At 43.3% G+C, this 21,512-nt stretch overlaps 1 protein-coding gene across 2 annotated transcripts in view; it reads left to right on the forward strand.

Moving 5' to 3' along the window:
* NFXL1 (nuclear transcription factor, X-box binding like 1) overlaps positions 1 to 21,512 on the forward strand; it is a 127,229-nt gene that overhangs the window by 19,056 nt on the left and 86,661 nt on the right. For both annotated transcript variants that reach the window (XM_040334972.1, XM_040334979.1), the window contains exons 5-9: positions 10,566 to 10,696; positions 12,925 to 13,103; positions 17,497 to 17,658; positions 17,843 to 17,943; positions 19,958 to 20,072. In XM_040334972.1, coding sequence (XP_040190906.1) covers positions 10,566 to 10,696; positions 12,925 to 13,103; positions 17,497 to 17,658; positions 17,843 to 17,943; positions 19,958 to 20,072 — 688 coding nt within the window. The remainder of the gene's footprint in view (positions 1 to 10,565; positions 10,697 to 12,924; positions 13,104 to 17,496; positions 17,659 to 17,842; positions 17,944 to 19,957; positions 20,073 to 21,512) is intronic.

The raw sequence follows: 21,512 nt of genomic DNA on the forward strand, positions 1-21,512 counted from the left end.
TGTGTCAAAGCGTGTGTATTATCGTCCACTGCTCTGTACTGTGGGGGGTTCCATATGATACTTCCCAATTGTTTCTTAGACATTGCGTATTCAATTTTTACCCACCTTTTTTCCTGTTTATCTTTGGCCCACTCAACTACCCTAGTTAGTACCGCCGCATCATAGTATTTCCTGATATCAGGGACAGCCAGCCCTCCCTGTTTTAATACCCTTAGGGAGATTCTATGTTTTTTGTTCTTCCATACATAATTCAATAACAGTGTATTTAACACTCTGAAGTAAGGTTGAGGTATTGCTACTGGTAACATTTGAAATGTATACAGTATCTTTGGTAAAAAGACCATCTTCAGAATGTTAATTCATCCTACCCATGATATTGGTCTGTTAGTTGTTTTTTTAATTTCTTCTAAGAAAAGGGATGTAGTTTATTTTGTATATTTTTTTTTTTTTTTTTTTTAATGAGCTAGCCAATGTAATGCCCAAATACTTAAGTTCCTTCTGCCATGGGAAATTAAACTCATCTCTCAGAAGCTGTTCTTCTCCTTTGCTGATGTTAACATCCAGAATCTCAGTCTTTTTTTGTTGACTTTCAAGTTTGAAATCTCACCGTACTGTTTCAGGGTTTTGAGCAAATTCGGTAATGTGGTCCTGGGAATAATAATATAGAACAATATATCGTCCGCAAAGGCGGAAAGTTTATGTTCTTCTTCTTCCACCTTAACACCCTTGATATTTCGGACCATAGCAAGGAGAGGCTCAAGGGACAGCACAAACAGGAGGGGTGACAGGGGACAGCCCTGTCTTGTTCCGTTCTTCATCTCAAAAACCCGGGATAACGTACCGTTAATTTTGATCCTAGCAGATGGGTGATGGTAGAGGTGTTTTTATCCACTGGATCATCCTAGATCCATATCCCATAGTTTCCAATGTTGGTATCATGAGTTCCCAGTCTACCCTGTCGAATGCTTTTTCTGCATCTATTGACAGGAGTAGACCTGGGAACCCATTCTCTTTTATTTTCTGGAGAAGGAGCAGGGCTCTCACCCCATTGTCCCTCCCCTCCCTTCCTGGGGTAAATCTGACCAGGTCCGCATGGACCAATATGGTCATCACCCTTTTCATTCTTTCTGCCAGAACTTTTACGAACAATTTTATATCTGCATTAAGCAATGATATAGGCCTATATCCGGAGCAGAGTGACCCATCTTTCCCTTCTTTCGGGATTACCGTTATTGTAGCTGCTAAGGCTTCCCTGCTCACTTCGTATTCCGATCCCAGCCTGTTCATAGATTGACACAGCCTAGGGATCAAAATTTCCCTACATTTTTTTTTAAATAAAATGTTGTGAACTCATCGGTTCCAGGGCTTTTTCTTGGTGCCGAATTCCTTAGTGCTCTACTGATTTCTTCCTCCGTTATTGGTTTGTCTAGGATTGATTTTTCCGTCTCCTCGATTTTCGAGTACTCTAGCTTTTTCTAAGAATTCATTTATTTTTGCCTTTTTCTCTCCTGCCTGCCATCCCTTTTGTTCAACTGCGTACAGCTCCCCGTAATAGTTTTCTTTATCGTACATCACGGGACACAGAGCGGCATTCATTACTATATGGGTTATATGGAGTACCTTCAGGTGTAGACACTGGCAATCTCAAACAGGAAATGCCCCTCCCTATATAACCCCCTCCCATAGGAGGAGTACCTCAGTTTTTACGCCAGTGTCTTAGGTGTTAGTCATGGTTTAGCTTGCCTCCGCATCCTTGGGATTAGGTGAGCTACCGGTTCTGTCCAAAAAAGCCTCAGCGCTAAAGTGGTCAGTAACCGGACCCCAAACCCTTGGGGTATAGCCCATAATGCTTTTCTTTTTAGAGAGCTGGACCCTGGGCCCAGAACTTAGAAACCTTTGGGTACCTAAAGTTTTCTGTTGCCAGGGTGCTATATGGGCCCAGGACAGTGGATCCTTCATAGGAACCCAGGGCCTGAAGGTCTAGACATCCCCACGGAGATGGGGGAAGATTGGGCCTCTTGCTTGGCAAAGTCCTGCGGCATGGAGCAGGTAAGTGAGGGGAAAACTTGCGGAACTTGGTTCTTAGCAGGTTTTTTTCTGGGGGGTCACAGGGGACATGCCTAAAGTTATGCACTGCATCTGGCAAACTAGTCACATATCATAAAGATAGGATGGCTCTCTATGTATTATTCCCCATAAGATGTGACCTCCCTTGTAGTGTTGGAAAAGCATTGAGTGGGGCCTGTGTTATATAAAAATATATGTGTGTGTCAGAGAGCTTTGCTTACCTGCAGGCCTCCAGGCGATGCTCCATTCAGTCTTCCTCCTCAGAGTCTGCAAGCAGGCAAAACGCTGACCTCCTCATGGTTCCAGGCTGCAGGCTGCAGTTTGCTGGAACAGAGAGGTCCCTTCCTCCCAAAATCCCCCCCCTCCCCCTGTCGGGAGGGGCATTTCCTGTTTGAGATTGCTGGGGGGGAAGGGCGGGTCAGTGGCTTAAAGGAAGGGGCGGCCCTTCCTTGTTTGTTCCATTCAATACTTTGGAACTGAGGAGAAAGACCAGAGCGGCAGCACGGGGCGCCAAGGACACACAGTGGCCAGAAAGGATATTGCAGTCTTCAGAGGACTGTTTTTTCAAGCCTAGAAATAGGCTGTTTCTTTTCCATCTCATAGTTTTTCTTTGCAATACTACTCAGGGGGACAGAATGTTTTTTCTTTCCTGGATTTGAAACAAAAACGAAAAAAAAAAAAAAAAAAAAAAGTCATCTAGGGGAGAGGAAGCATTTTTTTATCCCCCAAACAGGTGTTTGGACAATTAACTTTTATAGTTCCAAATACCAATAGGTAGCAGGTGTACCTCGGTATTGTACCATGGCATCCGGGTCAGAGGGTACAAGAGGTGGGGATTCCCCCAGAGAGTCTGAGGTCTCAGACAAAGCTATGCCGCTGCTTTCCCTACAGGGAGCCTTGGGGCCATCGGGATCTGGGGCTGGAGCTGACGCGGGTCAGTCCAACCCTAAGATGGTCACGGAGGAGGTATTACTCACCTCTTTAAAAGAGATGCAGAAAGGCATGGGAAAAATGATAGCCGCAGCTATGCGGGGCAGTAAGCGGAATAGATCTCCGTCGCCCGAGCGCGGACCCTCAGAAGAGGAGGTCCTTTCCTCAGGGGAATTGGACGACCTCTTGGACAAGGACCAAGTAGGTTCAGGGATCGAAGACCCGGATACAGAGGAGTCTGGGGCAGTCTCCCTGAGGGAGAGCTGGTGGATTCAAGGATTGTCTGACTTGGTCCATAGGGCATTCAACTTGCCAGTACCAGATCTCCAGGTATCGACGGTTTCAGCTTTGGGCTCACTGAGGGCGCCTCAAAGCAATGCTGTGTTTCCGATCCATCCTCTATTAGAGGGAATTTTGTTCCAAGATTGGAACAAGCCAGATAAGATCTTCTTACCACCTAAAAGGTTCTCTGTCCTATATCCTATGGAAGAAAAATTTTCCAAAAGATGGGCTACTCCTGCAGTGGACGCAGCCATCTCATGTGTTAACAGATCGTTAACATGCCCTGTAGAAAACATACAGGTGTTCAAGGATCCAGTTGATAAGCGCTTGGAAGCACTACTTAAGAACTCCTTCACTACTGCAGGGGCAGTAGTACAGCCAGCTGTGGCTGCGATTGGGGTCGCTCAAGCATTATCGGATCAATTTAAGCAGATGCTTAAACTTATTCCGGCCCAGCAGGCAGAAAAATTTTCAGATGTCCCTAAGGCCATATGTTTTACGGTAGACGCAATCAAGGATTCTATCCAGCAAGCGTCACGTTTATCGTTATCCCTTATCCATATGAGAAGACTCTTATGGTTAAAAAGCTGGGAGGCTGAGCCCCCATGCAAGAAGCTCCTGGTAGGGTTCCCCTTCCATGGAGGACGACTCTTCGGAGAAGACCTAGATAAATACATTCAGACCATTTCAAACGGCAAGAGTACTCTCTTGCCAACTAAGAAGAAGGTTCAGGGACCTGCGTTTAAACGACAGTATTCCCCTGGGCAGGGGCCCTCTAATGCCAAGCAGTATCGACGGCCTCCTGCAAAAGCAAACTTTGGCTTCAACAGCAGATCACAAGGACAGGCTGTTAGAGGCAAAAGGCAGTGGTTTCGCAAACCAGCAAAACCAGCCCCCAAGCCAACCTTATGAAGGGGCGCCCCCACCCACGAAGGTGGGGGGAAGGCTGCGACTCTTTTCAGAGATTTGGGAAGCCAGCATTCCCGACGAGTGGGTACGGTCTTCCGTGGCCACAGGCTACAAATTAGATTTCCTAAGGTTTCCTCCTCCTCATTTCCAGAAGTCGAGGATTCCAAACGATCCGGAAAAGGGAGCCGCATTAAGATCGGCATTAGATCATCTACTTTCCCAGGAAGTAATAGTAGAGGTACCAGTCCTGGAACAGGGGCTGGGTTTCTACTCCAACCTATTCATCATCCCAAAATCCAATGGAGATGTCAGGCCAATTTTGGACCTAAAGATGGTAAATGCATATCTAAAGATCCGCTCATTTCGGATGGAATCCGTGCGGTCAGCAGCTGCCACACTCCAGAAGGACGACTTCATGGCGTCCATAGACATAAAGGATGCCTACCTTCATGTTCCAATTTATCAGCCACATCAAAGATATCTACGCTTCATGGTGGCTTCGCGTCACTTCCAATTCGTGGCGCTTCCCTTCGGGTTGGCTACGGCCCCCCGGGTGTTCACGAAGGTCCTAGCTCCAATCCTAGCCAAACTAAGGATCCAAGGGGTCACGATCCTAGCATACCTGGACGACCTCCTAGTCATAGATCACTCGTCTCCCGGCTTGGAGCGAGCAGTGGCCCTCACGGTCCAATACCTCGAGAGGTTCGGCTGGGTCCTAAATCGAGAAAAGTCAGCTTTCCAGCCCACAAGGCAGTTGGAATATCTCGGCATGAGATTAGACACAGAACAACAAGGAGTGTTCCTACCTCTGAGGAAGGTAAAAGCCATCAAGGAATTAATCCTACTGGTTCTAAGCAAGAAAGAACCGACTATTCGCCTATGTATGAGGTTACTAGGCAAGATGGTGGCCACATTCGAGGCGGTACCATACGCCCAGAGCCACACTCGCATCCTACAGGCAGCCATCCTGTCAGCATGGAGCAGAAGGCCACAGGCCTTGGATATCCCGTTGCCGCTCTCATCAAGAGTCCGACAAAGTCTGTGTTGGTGGTTAGACCCTCAGAATCTACTGAAGGGGAAGTCTTTCAGCCCAGTGGCTTGGAAGATAGTGACCACAGACGCCAGCCTGACGGGCTGGGGAGCAATTTTGGATGGTTGCACTCGCCAAGGTACTTGGGCAAAGCCAGAGAAGCAGTTGCCCATCAACATCTTGGAGCTCAGAGCTGCTCGACTAGCCCTCAGGGCTTGGACGTCAAAATTGCAGGGGTTCCCGGTGAGAATTCAATCAGACAATGCCACGGCCGTGGCATACATAAATCACCAAGGGGGAACCAGGAGTCAAGCCGCTCAGAGAGAGGTGAGCTTGATTCTCCTATGGGCAGAGGCTCATGTGCCCTGCATATCGGCAATATTCATTCCAGGAGTGGACAACTTTCAGGCGGACTTCTTAAGCCGCCAGACTCTATGGCCGGGGGAATGGTCTCTGCATCCACAAGTCTTTCAAGCACTCTGCCAAAGATGGGGAGTGCCGGACGTGGATATCATGGCATCGAGACTCAACAAGAAACTAGACAGGTTCATGTCCCGCTCAAGGGATCCGATGGCCTGCGGAACCGATGCGTTAGTTTGCCCTTGGCATCAGTTCAAACTTCTTTATGCGTTTCCCCCGCTCCAGTTACTACCCCGCCTGCTGCGCAGGATCCGGGTGGAGCACATACCAGTCATCCTGGTAGCTCCAGCATGGCCCAGAAGAGCATGGTACTCACTAATCTTAAGGATGGTAGTGGGAGACCCGTGGACTCTTCCTCTACGGCCAGACCTGCTATCGCAAGGTCCGATCCTCCACCCTGCCTTACGGCATCTAAATTTGACGGCCTGGAAGCTGAATCCCTGATTCTCAGGGGTAGAGGTCTGTCTCAGAAAGTAATCTCTACCCTAATCAGAGCCAGGAAACCGGTCTCTAGGGTGATTTATTACAGGGTCTGGAAGGCCTATGTAGGCTGGTGTGAGTCCAAGCGATGGCTTTCTCGCAAGTTCACCATCGATAGAGTATTAAGTTTTCTCCAGCTAGGAGTGGATAAAGGATTGGCATTAAGCACAATCAAAGGACAGATTTCTGCTCTGTCAGTGTGGTTTCAGCGGCCGCTGGCCACCCACTCGCTGGTTAAGACCTTCCTTCAAGGGGTCTTACGTATTAGACCTCCAGTTAAATCCCCGCTTTGTCCGTGGGATTTAAATCTTGTTCTGTCAAGTTTACAGAAACAACCGTTTGAGCCGTTGGCTGATATTCCTTTGGTTCTACTGACAAGGAAGTTAGTATTTTTGGTTGCCATAGTTTCCGCAAGAAGAGTTTCGGAGCTGGCAGCCTTATCCTGTAAGGAACCATATCTTGTTTTTCATAAGGACAGGGTCGTTCTCCGCCCTCATCCTTCCTTCCTTCCGAAGGTCATATCCAGTTTTCATTTGAACCAGGATTTGGTATTACCATCCTTCTTCCCTAAACCTACTTCCAGAAAGGAAGGGTTGCTGCATACCTTGGATATTGTCAGGGCCATGAAGGCCTATCTTAAAGCTACAAAGAAGATCCGGAAGACAGATGTGCTGTTCATTCTACCGGATGGGCCCAAGAAGGGGCAGGCAGCTGCAAAGTCCACCATTTCTAGGTGGATTAAGCAATTAATCACTCAGGCCTACGGCTTGAAAGGGTTGCCTCCTCCAGTATCATTAAAGGCTCATTCTACTAGAGCCATGGGCGCCTCCTGGGCAGCACACCACCAGATCTCTATGGCTCAAGTTTGCAAGGCGGCAACCTGGTCTTCTGTCCACACGTTTACAAAATTCTACAAGTTGGACGTAAGAAGGAATACTGATACTGCCTTCGGGCAGGCAGTGCTGCAGGCTGCAGTTTGAGACCCTCGGATTCCGGGGGCTCCTCTTGTTTGAGTTAAATTTAAAAATTTTATTTTTCTCAACTAAGTTGGATTTATTATGATTTGAGTATATCTCTAAATTAAATCCTTTTGTCTTGGAGATGTTCTCCCTCCCCTCATTGTAAGCATTGCTTTGGGACATCCCATATAGTAATGAATGCCGCTCTGTGTCCCGTGATGTACGATAAAGAAAAGGAGATTTTTAATACAGCTTACCTGTAAAATCTTTTTCTTGGAGTACATCACGGGACACAGAGCTCCCACCCCTCTTTTTTGAGGACCATTTTGGGAGGCATACTGCTTGCTACAAAACTGAGGTACTCCTCCTATGGGAGGGGGTTATATAGGGAGGGGCATTTCCTGTTTGAGATTGCCAGTGTCTACACCTGAAGGTACTCCATATAACCCATATAGTAATGAATGCCGCTCTGTGTCCCGTGATGTACTCCAAGAAAAAGATTTTACAGGTAAGCTGTATTAAAAATCTCCTTTTTAAAAGCTTCAGCTATGTCCTTTTGTGGCATACACTATTTCCCCGTTTTTTTTATTTTTTCTATGTAATTCCTAGTTTTCTTCTTTTGTACCATTTTTGCTAAATGCTTGCTCGCTTTATTTCCCTATATATATACCTTTCTCTAACGATACTATTTAATGTTTCTTTGATCTCCTGTTCCATAAGTTCTTTAAGCTCGTCTCCTCCTAGCTCCCTCAGAGATCGAAATCCCCCTAATGTAGACTTTATGTGCCTCCCACAGGGTGGCACCTGATATCCCTTCGGTGCCATTTATCTGGAAGTATCGTTCTAATTCCTTTTTTCACCCTTTCTAATCCTTCCTAGTCCCGGAGTAATTCTTCATTAAGTCGCCAAGTATAAGGTTGTTTTTGATGTCCCGGGGTCTTTATTTTCATACTTATAGGGGCGTGATCCGCGTATGATACGATTTCAATACTTGTCTCTATCACCCTCTCAAGTAGCCAATGATCCACCAGAATATAATCGATTCTAGAGTATGTCCCGTGTACAGGGGAGTAAAACGTTTAGTCCTGTGACTTTGGGTGCGATATCCTCCAGATGTAGACCATCTGATTACTGAACATTTTTTGTTTTATCTTTTTCAGCTGTGCATTGTTGGTCCCCTGTACCCGGGACGTACTATCTATTTCCGGGTTCATACAGAAGTTCAGATCTCCCATCAGGATCACATTTCCCAAACTAAAGTCCTTCAACTTTTCCATAATTCCATTGACATATTTAATGGGGTTCACGTTTGGTGCATAGGCGTTTGCCAAAGTGCACTCCATGTCCCCTAATTTTCCTTTTAGAAAGAGAAATCTTCCTTCCGTGTCCGTCATCCTAGCCTCCAAGGTGAACCGCATTTCCTTAGAGAAACCTATTGCAACTCCCCTTGCTCGTTTTGAGATTGTAGCTCCATAGCACCGGGAACTTAGGGGTATATAATTTTACATTGATTCCAGGGTCAGATGGGTCTCCTGTAGGAAGACCACATCTGCTCTGTACTGTTTAATCTCCTTTAATATCTTCTGTCTCTTAAGGGGGGGTATTTAAACCTCTTGCATTATAGGACAAGAACTTTATTGCTGTCATCTCGTGTTTTTTTTTTTTTTTTTTTTTTTTTTGCTGTTCCCTTTTAATCTGTCTACCATTGAAATTTTCCTTTCTTTCTTGAGGAATCAATGAGGTGACCTGGCCCGGGAGAGTGTACTGACTATTAACTCTTCCTGTGCGGCCCCCTGATGGTCCGACTAATGGCCAGTATCTTTACAGAGGTTAGCGACCACTCCTGAATGCCGGTAATCTCAGACACTGACTTACCCCTGCTTAAGTACTTTATGGGGGGAAAAGCATCCACTCCTGAGGGCAAATATTCCTTCACAGGTATACATATAGTTAATTCACTTTCCAGGAACCAGCAATTCAACAGTTCACAATTCTATTCTTGTAGGCCAGTGCTCTCAGACACCGATACTTGTAGGAATTCATTTAATACAATGCATTTTTCAGCATCCTGGATTTTACTCTGCGTAGATATCCCCTTTATAGACCCATTAATGGTCAATGCAGATAATCATACATCAGAACTTCACCTTTCTGAGTCCAGCAGACCAATAATACCTTAGCAAGGAGCGTGTCCCTTCCTCAATGCTGACCGCTCTGACCGCTGTCAGTGGGCAGGTTCCGATCAGGGAGAGGAGAGGGTGCAGGGGGGGGGGGGGGAGAGTCAGGGCGGGGATGACTCTCCGGCACACCGCTGATCGATGTTACCTCAGCATCCTATATGCTGTTCCGACAGCTGGGGAGGTTGCGGCTGGGGCTCTCAAGCGGGAGCTTTGTTAGTGCCATCCAGCCTCTCACTCTGCGTTCCGGCCACTAGGTTCTCCCTGGAGCTCCTTACGCCTTGCGCCTCGCTCGGCAGCACGGTCAGGCCCCTCCCTCACCCCGCATACGTCACATCCTCCGTGGCTGAGTTTTTTTCATTTTAACCATAATAAACACTTTGACTTAATTTTTTTACAGACATTGTTATCTTTGCAGATTGTTAGCATTTAGCTAAACCTTTTGTGTATCAGTACTGTGTGAACTTGGCAGAATAGTTCAGATTTCTGAATGTTTGTCGGTTAGGCTCCATTCACTCTTGTGCAACTTTTGGTGCAACTTTGGATGGGTGCGACTTGGATGAGACTTTTGGCTTTGACCAATTAGCGATGGACAACTGTTGCACAACTATCGCATGTATAACATCCAGGTGAGACTCTCATGCAAAATTTTCTGAGTTTACATTGCAGTCTATGGCACCCAGGTCTCAAAAAAAGTTGGACCAAAGTAGCGCATTGAAAAACATGGGGTGCAACTTTAGTGTTCAAAGTCACATGACAAGTCGCATATGTGTGAATGGAGCCCTAGAAACCATTTACACTTGTGCGACAGGTCATGCGACTTTGGACATCAAAGTCTTATCTCTTCTTTTCCAAAGAGAACCTTTCATATACAGTATGTGCGACTTTAAGTAGTTCATGCTCTAGTTTGGTCCGACTTTCATGCAACTTGAGGGCCATAGACTTCAATATTTACCCTAAAAGGTTGCATGAATGTTGCACCTGAATGTTTTGCATGCAACAGTGGGTCCGACTTTGCAGAGGGACAAGTCACCCATCCAAAGGTGCACAAGTGTGAATGGAGCAAATAAAAGAAGCATCACAGACAAAACATTCATCTATAACTTTGTTTGATTTTGCTGCAGAAATGTTTGAATAATGAACATCATTTAGTACTACCTTATAAATAATCCAGAACCTCACAGACAGCAGGGTAGTGCTTTGTTTGTATGTTTTGTTTATTATTGATCTGTCATCCTGTACTGATGTATTTACTGGAACAGTGTGTCCAAGTAAGATCAGGAGTTCTAATTATGAATGGCTCACTTGTAGGTCTGGAGCTGCTGTGCCTGTTATTGCATATTTCACATGCCGTGCATCCAGCAGTGGGCCAAGGACAGCATATTCCTTGTATCTTCACTCACAGATGATGACTTTGGAAAGAAAGATTATCCTTGGCCTTGGTATGTAAAAGCTCAGAAATCAGATCATTTGTTCAATTTATGGATTGTCTGTCCTTTCTTTCTTTCTTTCTTTCTTTCTTAAAACCTATATCCGTGATTTTTTTTTTTTTTTTTTTTATGCACTAAATCACGATATAGGTTTTTATACAAAAAAAAAAATCAAGGGAAGGAAGGGACAGTAAACATTTACAATTTTATAATTTTAGTTTAACTCCTAGATATTTAGCATATATGAATAAAACTTTCAATCCCTCTTCTATGCAGTTTTGACATACTGTATATTTCACATTAAAATGTAATGGTGATTTGTTGTGATTGTTGCTGTTTGTGGTTGTTAATATAGATAATACACCATTATCTTGCTTGGGGCTTTACAAAGTAATGGTTATAACAAGGAAGAATAACAAAGTAAACACAGGGGGTTGATTTACTAAAGCTGGAGAGTGCAAAATGTGGTGCAGCTCTGCAGAGAAACCGATCAGTTTCAATTTTTTTTTTTTGTCAAAGCATAAAGCGGAATTCCACCTTAAAGTTGAACTTGCGCTTTAAGCACTCCTTGCCCCTTGCATGCCACATTTGGCATGTCATTTTTTCGGGGGAGGGGTGGGTGCCTGGTTTTGAGTGGGCGGCCCTTCCCTCTTGGCAATCTTCTGGGACACGTCACAGGTCCCAGAAGATTGCCTGTCTAATCGGAGAGCGCAGTGCGAGCCCGGCTGTCAAGCCACAAGCTGTCACTGTTCAGGTGCCCATAGTCTCAATGGAGGTGCCGCAGAAAGGAGAGGAGCGAGGCTCCGTGCTTCCGTATCGCTGGAACGTGGAGCAGGTGAGTGGCTGTTTATTAAAAGTCAGCAGCTAAACTTTTTGGCTTTTAATAAACAAAAAAAAAAGCCCGGAACTCCGCTTAAATTGAACAAGCTGAAGTTAGAAGCTGATTGGCTACCATGCACCAGATATTGCACTCAGTTTTAGTAAATCGCCCCCACAGTATGTAAAGGTGCTTAGGAATACCTAGATATAATGGAAAGGGGCACCTTGCCCATACAAGCTTACAATAAGAAAAAATACCAAAACAAAAAAAATGGGTGGACTCGATGGCCTACTGTGTTTTTCTGCCGTCACTTTTCTATGTTTCTAAGCTGTTAGAACAGGGAGTTAGGGAAATTAATGTTTTATATACAGTAACAGGATGGGTATAAATATAGGCTAATGTTTTCTTATTGCTGTTTGCAACATTAAATTCTGTATTGAGAAAAAACTGCAGGCTGTCATTACTAATCGCCTCCAGAAAATGCTAGATTCCTGGCTATTGCTGGCTCCAGTACCCTAAGACCTGGAACAAGCATTGAGTGAGTGAGTGAGATCAAAACTTCAGATTTGCAAGTCAGAGGCTCTCAAAGTACTGGGTTTGGATGAAATTCAGTGCGGAGCTGGAAGCTGGTGAACATGTTGAGGCTTTGCCTTCTCATCTTTGCGCTGCACCACAAGGTCAATGGGGGTTCCCAAGTAAAGAGATACTTGGATAACTTGTTTATGGATCTGGTTACATAACCAAAAGTTGAATGGCACAGTGACTTCTTAACTAGGAGAAGAATTGCAGAGCAGTAACCTCTTGGACTTGACATCTGGTTTCAGTCTAAAGGGTTTACAATTTTCCAGTTTTACCCTTAACCCCCCCCCCCCCCTTTTCCAAAAAAGTTGGTAGCTACAAATAATGTAGCTTCTGACTTTTACTATTAGGGCACTTGCCTGTCCAAGCATCCAGCGGTGTCCTCACCCGAGCCGATTCGTAAATCCGGTCTCGGGTGCTGGTGCTGCCATCTTGGCTAAGGGAAACCCGCAGTGAAACCTTGCGGCTTCACAGATGGTCTCCTACTGTGCATGCGCAAATCGTCGAACTTCCAGATCACTTTGGCGCGGTGAACTCAGCCGGAAGTGTTAGTGGGTACCTGTCAAGCCCCCCCCCCCCCTTCTCCTAAAAGATGCCAAATGTAGTGGAGGGGAGGCAGACAAGCAGGGCTTCACCTTTTTGGGTGGAGCTCTGCTTTAAGGAAAAGCTTGCACATACGTAACATTCGCTAGTAAACCCAACAGTCATCTTGGATGCTACAAATAACTGTCCACACATTTGAATCTATTAAGATCAGAACTGCACACATTGTCTAATTCACATTAGTTGAAACTTAATGTCTCTCTTTGTAATACTGCTTTTTTTTTTTTTTGTCTTTCAGCCCAAAGTGTCGATATGATTACAAGCGATCCCAGACACCTGCTAGATATAACTGTTATTGTGGTAAAGTAGAAGACCCACCACTGGACCCGTGGCTTGTACCTCATTCTTGCGGCCAAGTTTGTGAAAGAGAATTTAAGCCATCTTGTGGTCACAAATGCTTGCTCTTGTGCCATCCAGGTAATCAGAGAAATTAACCATATAGCAATCTGACTGGCTATAAAAGCTTGCTACATTGCAGAATAAATAAGAGATCCTCATGAGTAATTTCATCTTGACTGCTGGTATATTGATTAATTTGGAAGGGTTTGTCTTTTGATTCTTTAAAGAAATGAGTGATTCCGAAATGAACTGATTCTCAAGCCTGTTGAGATCCACAATGCTAGTTTTTGTCAGGAGCGGCCACCTTATGATTTAAAAGCAAGTCATACATCAGCATGTCGGCGCTCCTTCATCCCAAGTTACACATACAAAGGATACCATTTAAATGTCTCTGATCCTGTGAATATAGTTCCGTCATATGTAAGAAGCCACTTGCACTTGTGCACTGGGATACTGCTGGCGATTCGGGTCATTGAGTTATTTAAGATTGCCATTAAACCTGTCCATACCTCTGGAGGTAGAAATAGGCTCCAGCTACTGTTTGATTGCAGCATATATGAGTTTAGCTGCAGCACAAGCGGAGAGTGATTTTGACATATAATCCCAGTTTTAGAGAATGAAATTGTTTCCTTTTGTATGAGTTACTAGGGGGTAATGGAGCCTTCTTATGTGTGACCGACACAGTAAACAAATGAGTTTTCTGCAGTAGCCAGGAGCCCCACATATTTTTTACTACCTCTGTTGTGAGTGCTCTTTTATCCTGGCAATCTGACTGACATGCCCCCTTGACCTGCATGCCAAGTCGCTGTCAATCAATGCCCATTAAATAATGCTCTTCTCAAAAGCAGTGTTGGTGTACAGCAACGAGGGGAAAAGGAGCGCGTGTTCAACCACACTCACTCAGCATCCGGACTACCTAAAAAAACAAGTGCTACTTGTACCCTGGGTGACAGGGTGGGCTGCAGCCTATTTAAAAAAGGGATTTCGTTTTAAATTACCTTATGAACACACACAGCATGTGGTTTTACAGTTGTAATCTGGGTATGTATAAATAATCATGATATCACAGGTAGCCCTTCCCCCTTTTTTTTTTTTTTTTTTTTTTTTAAGGTTTTCTACATGTTTTATTAAAGTTCTTCTGCAAAGCGGAACATTATACAAACAATGAAAATTTGTACATACACACCGGTTGGCTGATATGTCCTTGCAATCTAGGAAACCCTACAACTGCGTTGGCCAATTAACACAATTAACATAGAATAATAAACAACCTAATGGACAACATTCTGCCAACTTGATACAGACCTCTTAGGACTCGGCTGAGGGGAGAACCAGGTTCTCATATTTAATTTTTTTTGTAAAATTATTTTTAAACATACCTACAACAACAGGCCACAAGACGTGAATAACAATTACCGTCAGGGAATTCAGAGACCGGTGTACAAAAAAAAAGAAAAAAAAAAGGGGGGGACATATGCATTAGACACTGCTAATGCTAAAAACAGAGTGGGATGAAGTAAAATGGAATCAAATGAGGACAAAACAAATCAAATCGAGTCCCCCCAACATAAATAGTTTAAAACCTCTTGCCTACTCCCAATTCCAATGCTGACCCCCCAGGTAAGTACCAGATGACATAGCACTCGTGCCTCCCGGCTCCCCAGGCCGTAACAGCAGGTAGAAAATAAAAAAAAGGGTAAAGCATGACCCTCCTCCCTCCAAAGAAACCCAGACAACAAAACAACTACATGTTCCCCTCCAAAAGTGAGCAGTCCCCCTATAATGTGGAGATTAGTGGTTCACCAACCCCCAAAACGGATTCCCCTTCTACTGTAGCTTTCGGACACAGGTTCTCATATTTATTGTGAGCTTATAGGCCATCCTGTCGGAATAGTCGACTAAGATGGAGCCAATTATAGAGAAATTAAAAGCCATGCCAAGGGGAAAAAAGAGGAAATGCACTCCTCACATTTTTGTAAATATTTTATTATTTCTTTTCATGTGACAACACTGAAGAAATTACACTTTTCTACAATGCAAAGTAGTGAGTGTGCAGCTTGTATAACCGTGTAAATTTGCTGTCCCCTCAAAATAACAACACACAGCCATTAATGTCTGAACTGCTGGCAACAAAAGTGAGTACACCCCTAAGTGAAAATGTCCAAATTGAGCCCAATGTGTCAATATTTTGTGTGGCCACCATTATTTTCAAGCACTGCCTTACCCCTCCTGGGCATAGAGTTCACCAGAGCTTCACAGGTCGCCACTGGAGTCCTCTTCCACTCCTTCATGGCAAGATCACTGAGCTGGTAGATGTTAGAGACCTTGCGCTCCTCCACCTTCCATTTGAGGATGCCCCACAGATGCTCAATAGGGTTTAGGTCTGGAGACATGCTTGGCCAGTCCATCACCTTTACCCTCAGCTTCTTAAGCAAGGCAGTGGTCATCTTGGAGGTGTGTTTGGGGTTGTTATGTTGGAATACTGCCCTGCAGCCCAGTCTCCAAAGGGAGGGAGATCATGCTCTGCTTCAGTATGTCACAGTACATGTTGGCATTTATGGTTCCCTAAATGAACTGTAGCTCCTCAGTGCTGGCAGCACTCATGTAGCCCCAGACCATGACATTCCCAACACCATGCTTGACTGTAGGCAAGACACACTTGTCTTTATACTCCTCAATTGTTTGCCAAATAAGTTTATTTTGGTCTCATCAGACCACAGGACATGGTTCCAGTAATCCATGTCCTTAGTCTGCTTGTCTTCAGCAAAGTTTGCTGGCTTTCTTGTGCATCATCTTTAGAAAAGGCTTCCTTCTGGGGCGACAGCAATGCAGACCAATTTGATTCAGTGTGACGGCACTCATGCCTCTATTTCCCAAAGACAACCGCTTGATATGGGTGTATGGTCTTGGCCACCATGCTGCAGCTAAGTTTCAGGGTTTTGGCAATCTTCATATAGCCTAGGTCATCTTTATGTAGAGCAAACAAGTTCTTTGCCATGAGGTGCCATGTTGAACTTCCAGGGCCCAGTATGTGAGAGCGATAACACCAAATTTAACACACCTGCTTCCCATCCACTCCCGAGACCTTGTAACACTGAGTCGCATGACCCCGGGGAGGGAAAATGGCTAATTGGGGCCAATTTGGACATTTTCACTTAGAGGTGTACTCACTTTGTTTGCATAGCGGTTTAGACATTAATGGCTGTATGTTGAGTTATTTTGAGGGGACCGTAAATTTACACAGTTAAACAAGCTGTACACTCACTACTTTACATTGTAGCAAAGTGTAATTTCTTCAGTGTTGTCACATGAAAAAAAAGATGTAATAAAATATTTACAAAAATGTCGGGTGTACTCATTGTACTTTTGTGAGATACTGTGTGTGTGTGTGTGTGTGTGTGTGTATATATATATATATATATATATATATATATATATATATATATATATATATATATATATATATATATATATATATATATATATATATATATATATATATTACACATACACACACACACACACACACACACACTATATATGTGTAATATATATATATATATATATATATATATATATATATATATATACACACACACACACACACACATACATATATACACATGCACACAATATATATATATATATATATATATATATATATATATATATATATATATATACATATATATATATATATATATATATATATATTGTGTTTATATTACACATATATAGTGTGTGTGTGTGTGTGTGTGTATATGTGTAATATATATATATATATATATATATATATATTACACATATACACACACACACACTATATATATATATATATATATATATATATATATATATATATATATATATATATATACACACATACATATATACACACGCACACAATATATATATAAAATCTCTCTCTATCTCAATTTTAAACTGAATGGGTTCACGTCTAAAATTCTTCTAGTAAAGGTACTGTACAGCAAATAATTTTTCTTAACCTCCCATCCCTGCACAGCAGAAAGGGGATTACAGTGCCAGCACCATTGCTATCATTCTGGCCTGTCTTGTGAAGCAAGAAGGTGAAGTGTTCAGGGAGATTATTGGAGTAGAGACCACAGGAAGGACCTTGGCAGCAGAGCGACATTCATTCACAGTCCAGTGAGACTGGAGGCTAGAAGGTGACACAAGAGTCCCTAATGGCTTGATATGCGGTACAAATTATGGTTGTTTTGTAGGCGTGTGCGAGAAACATGAATTTCTGAACAGTACTAAATACTTAGTGGAGGAAAAAAGTTTCCTGCATGCAGTTACTGTATTTAACAGTTGGCTTGTGTTCCACATTTCGGACCTAAAACACATTTTTGCACATTGAGCATTGTTCTATGGTATTTTAAGTTTGCTTTACCTTTTGCAGCTGGAGTCATTTCATAAGTAACCTTTCTCCTTGTCTACCTGCATTCAGGACCTTGCCCACCTTGTCCAAAGATGGTCACCATCACTTGTTTCTGCAAGAAGGCGAAGCCTATTCCACGCAGGTGCAGTGCCAAAGAATGGTCCTGTCAGCAGTCATGTGGAAAAACGCTGTTGTGCGGGCAACACAAGTGTGAAAATCATTGCCATAAAGGTATATTCTGACCACATGTTCATTATACATTTTAATAATTTCTGTGTCAAAAAGCAGTAGTAAACAAATAGCAATCGAGTGTTTGTATTAAAAAAAAAAATTCCCTATCATTTATCAATTTTTCCTGAAATAAAAGGTACATATAAAATTTATGAACTGTTTTCTTTGAACTTGCTTATTAAAGGAGACTGCCTGCCATGCCCCAGAGTCAGCAAGCAAAAATGTCTTTGTGGAAAAAAGGTGTCTGAACGACTGTGTGCAAGTCCAACCTGGCAGTGTGATGTGGTGAGTAATTTACCTGTAGCATATATGAATACAATATACTAAACTATATATATAGAGAGAGAGATGATTTTAGAATATCTGCAGCCAGATCTCCCTCCTTGAGTTCCAGAGTCTCCCACCTTCATCTTTTTTTAAATAAAATCTAGGGGAGCAAACCATATGCACTTTTTTTAAATATTTTTGCTGTGTGATTGGTGCTGAGAACCCTAAAATATATATAATAGGCTGGTGGGTAATTCTTACTGTAAAACAAAAATCCTTCTGCGCTCTGGTGTTTCGCCAAAACCGGGTACTGCAGTGTAGTCTCACGGCAAAGTCTATAGTCTTGCGGCCCTCCACAGAACAAAGGGTATTCATATGGCTAAAAACAAAGAGAAAAGAAAGGAGGGCGCACCGAACTAGTGCATTACCACTTAAAATTTTATTAAAAACTGAATAAAATTAATAGTCCTACTCTCACAAGGAAAATTGAGTAAGCGCTTTTCAGACAGCTGGACTGGACCTTGCGGCACCTGCCAGTGGAACCTCAGACATCTGGACGGTGTTTCTGGGGCGTACCCCCTTCTTCAAAGCCTAAATGGACCACTGACTATTTAGGCTTTGAGGAAGGGGGTACGCCCCAGAAACGCGTCAGCCGTCCAGATGTCTGAGGTTCCAGTGGCAGGTGCCGCAAGGTCCAGTCCAGCTGTCTGAACAGCGCTTACTCAATTTTCCTTGTGAGTAGGACTATTGCTTTTATTCTGTTTTGAATAACATTTTAAGTGGTAATGCACTAGGTCGTGCGCCCTCCTTTCCTTTCTCTTGGGTAATTCTTACTGCCAGTGTTGATCCTAAACTGGATCGGCTCTGTGATATCGGCTAAATCTGGATCATAGTAGTGCAAAACTAAGTGCACTCCTGTGACCTACAGGAGAAGAATGTCCCCCTGCAGGTTAATGCCATAAAGTGCTAGTGTTCACTCCATACTAGCACATTATGACAGACATACCTTTCAAAGGGAGCCCTCCAGTGATGCTCTGTCATCGCTTCCATCTTTGCCCGATCTTCCTTCTAGTTTATTGCTCTCTGGCCGTTTGAATGGCCAGGCTGCTATGATGTCACTCCCATAGATGCGCACAGGAGTCGCCATATTGGTACATTTATGGCACACTCAGTGTTTACAGCAAAGCACTCTCTGCATTCATGGCACACTTAGTGTTTAGTGAATATAGAAAAGTACTGTGCTTACGCTGGATGCGTCATCAACTGGAGCCAATGTTCATATCTACTAAACGGCACAAGCTCGAACAGTTTAAAAAGGCACCTGCAGGGAAGACTTTTTTATCTGATTGCCTGTAGGGCATTCGTTAAAGTTTTGACTTTAAGAAAACTTTCCTAATTTTAATGTCTAAACCATTTTGAAATGAACAATAATAATGTACTGTTGTAGTGGGTAGGAGCACTTTTTCGTAATGGTAATCTATGGCCACAGTATACACTTTCATTTTATAACACAACATTGTTAAAGCAATACACATTTTTTATACATTTTTTGACAATCCATCAAAGGCTTCCATAAAAAAAACAATTTTCATGTTGAGTGTGGCCTATCTGTTGGCCATAACTTTGGTATGATATGTTTGTAAAGGTTTAATTTTAATGTTTTTTAAATAACAATCGCTTTAAGGAAGTGGGAACTACAGAAGAGCTTACTCTATAAAGATAGATTAGGAAACGTCTAACTAGTGTGATGTTCATATTTTAGCCCTGTAAGCATGTAAGTGGCACAGAAAATTGCAAAACTACAGTAGTAAATAAAAAAATAGGATTGTCACCGTGCTTGCTTTTTGTGACATGGGTGTGTGACTCACAAGAGTCACAGAAAACTGCAAACTATGTTGTCAGGTAAAACATATTTTTTATACTATTCAGCTGGCATTGTGCTTCAGAATATACCATTTGCATATAGGAAAAAAATTGCTAGCAAACTAAATATTCAGATATTTTTTTATGTATTTTTACTTTTTAATTGTAGGTTTGTGGAAAAACGTTACCTTGTGGGAATCACACCTGTGAGCTGGTTTGCCATGGTGGTCTATGTGGCCAGTGTCCTCGTTCTGGAAATCGCTTGTGCCCATGTGGAAAAACAAGTATGGCTCTTTCAGAATATTGTGTTTTCTGTTATGTTTTATGTCTTTGCTGTGCTATGGTTTTATTTAACCACTTCAATACTGGGCACTTTCACCCTCTTCCTTTCCAGTCCAATTTTCAGCTTTCAGCGCTGTCGCATTTTGAATGGCAATTGCGCGGTCATGCAATGCTTTACCCAAACAGAATGGTTTATAAAAAAATTCCCTCAAATTTTGAGGGCTTTTATTTTTTGCGCTCCAAATAAATAAAAAAAAGACCAGAAAGTAAAAAAATAAATAAAAATAAAGTTTTTCTACGTTTCTGTTAACTTTTTTACAAAGTTTTGTTTCCCCTCCACTGATGAGGCTGCACTGATGGGGCAGTACTGATTGACACTGATAGGTGGCACTCATAGGCGACACTGGTGGGCGCTCATAGGCGGCACTGATAGATGACACTGATAGGCAGCACTGATCAGGAGGCACTGACAGACAATCACTGATGGGCACTGATCGGCATCCCTGGTGTTCTCCAGTGGGCATCCTTGATGGGTCTGCACGGATAATCCATGCGCTGATTATCGGCACAGACCCCCCCCCCCCCCTGTCAGGAGAGCAGCCGATCGGCTCTCCTCTAGTCAGTGCGAGTGGAGGAAAAGCCGATAAACGTCTCTGTTTACACTGATCAGCTGTGATTGGACACAGCTGATCACATGGAAAGCGCCTTTGTCAGATGCTCTTTACCGGGATCGGAAATGCAGTGTGTCAGACTGACATGAACCCTGGGGAACCCCACTTTCCACCCCTGCCTATTCCTAGTACTCCCCATTTATCTCCACCCTCTGAACTCGCCCCTGTAGCCAGTTTTCAATCCATGTACTCACCCCACATCTACGGACCTTCCTTTACCCAGATGGCAGCTCATCACCTCATAGAAGGTTAAAGGGGTTGTAAAGGTACAATTTTTTTTATTCCTAAATAGCTTCCTTTACCTTAGTGCAGTCCTCCTTCACTTACCTCATCCTTCGATTTTGCTTTTATATGTCTTTATTTCTTCTGAGAAATCCTCACTTCTGTTCTTTCTGTAACTCCACACAGTAATGCAAGGCTTTCTCCCTGGTGTGGAGTGTCGTGCTCGACCTCTCCCCTGGATTACAGGAGAGTCGCGATGCCCACTAACACACAGCTCCTTTCTCTATCTGCAACATAGAGAGCGTCCTGACACTCCTGTATTCCAGGGGAGGAGGGGTGAGCACGACACTCCACACCAGGGAAAAAACCTTGCATTACTGTGTGTAGTTACAGACAGAAGAACAGGAAGTGAGGATTTCTCAGAAGAAATGAGGACATTTAAAGACATAGCAAAATCGAAGGATGAGGTAAGTGAAGGAGGATTGCACTAAGGTAAAGGAAGCTATTTAGCATTTTTTTTTTTTTTACCTTTACAACCCCTTTAATAGA

Source organism: Rana temporaria, chromosome 1 (assembly GCF_905171775.1).
Source record: "Rana temporaria chromosome 1, aRanTem1.1, whole genome shotgun sequence".
Classification (NCBI taxonomy): Eukaryota; Metazoa; Chordata; class Amphibia; order Anura; family Ranidae; genus Rana; species Rana temporaria.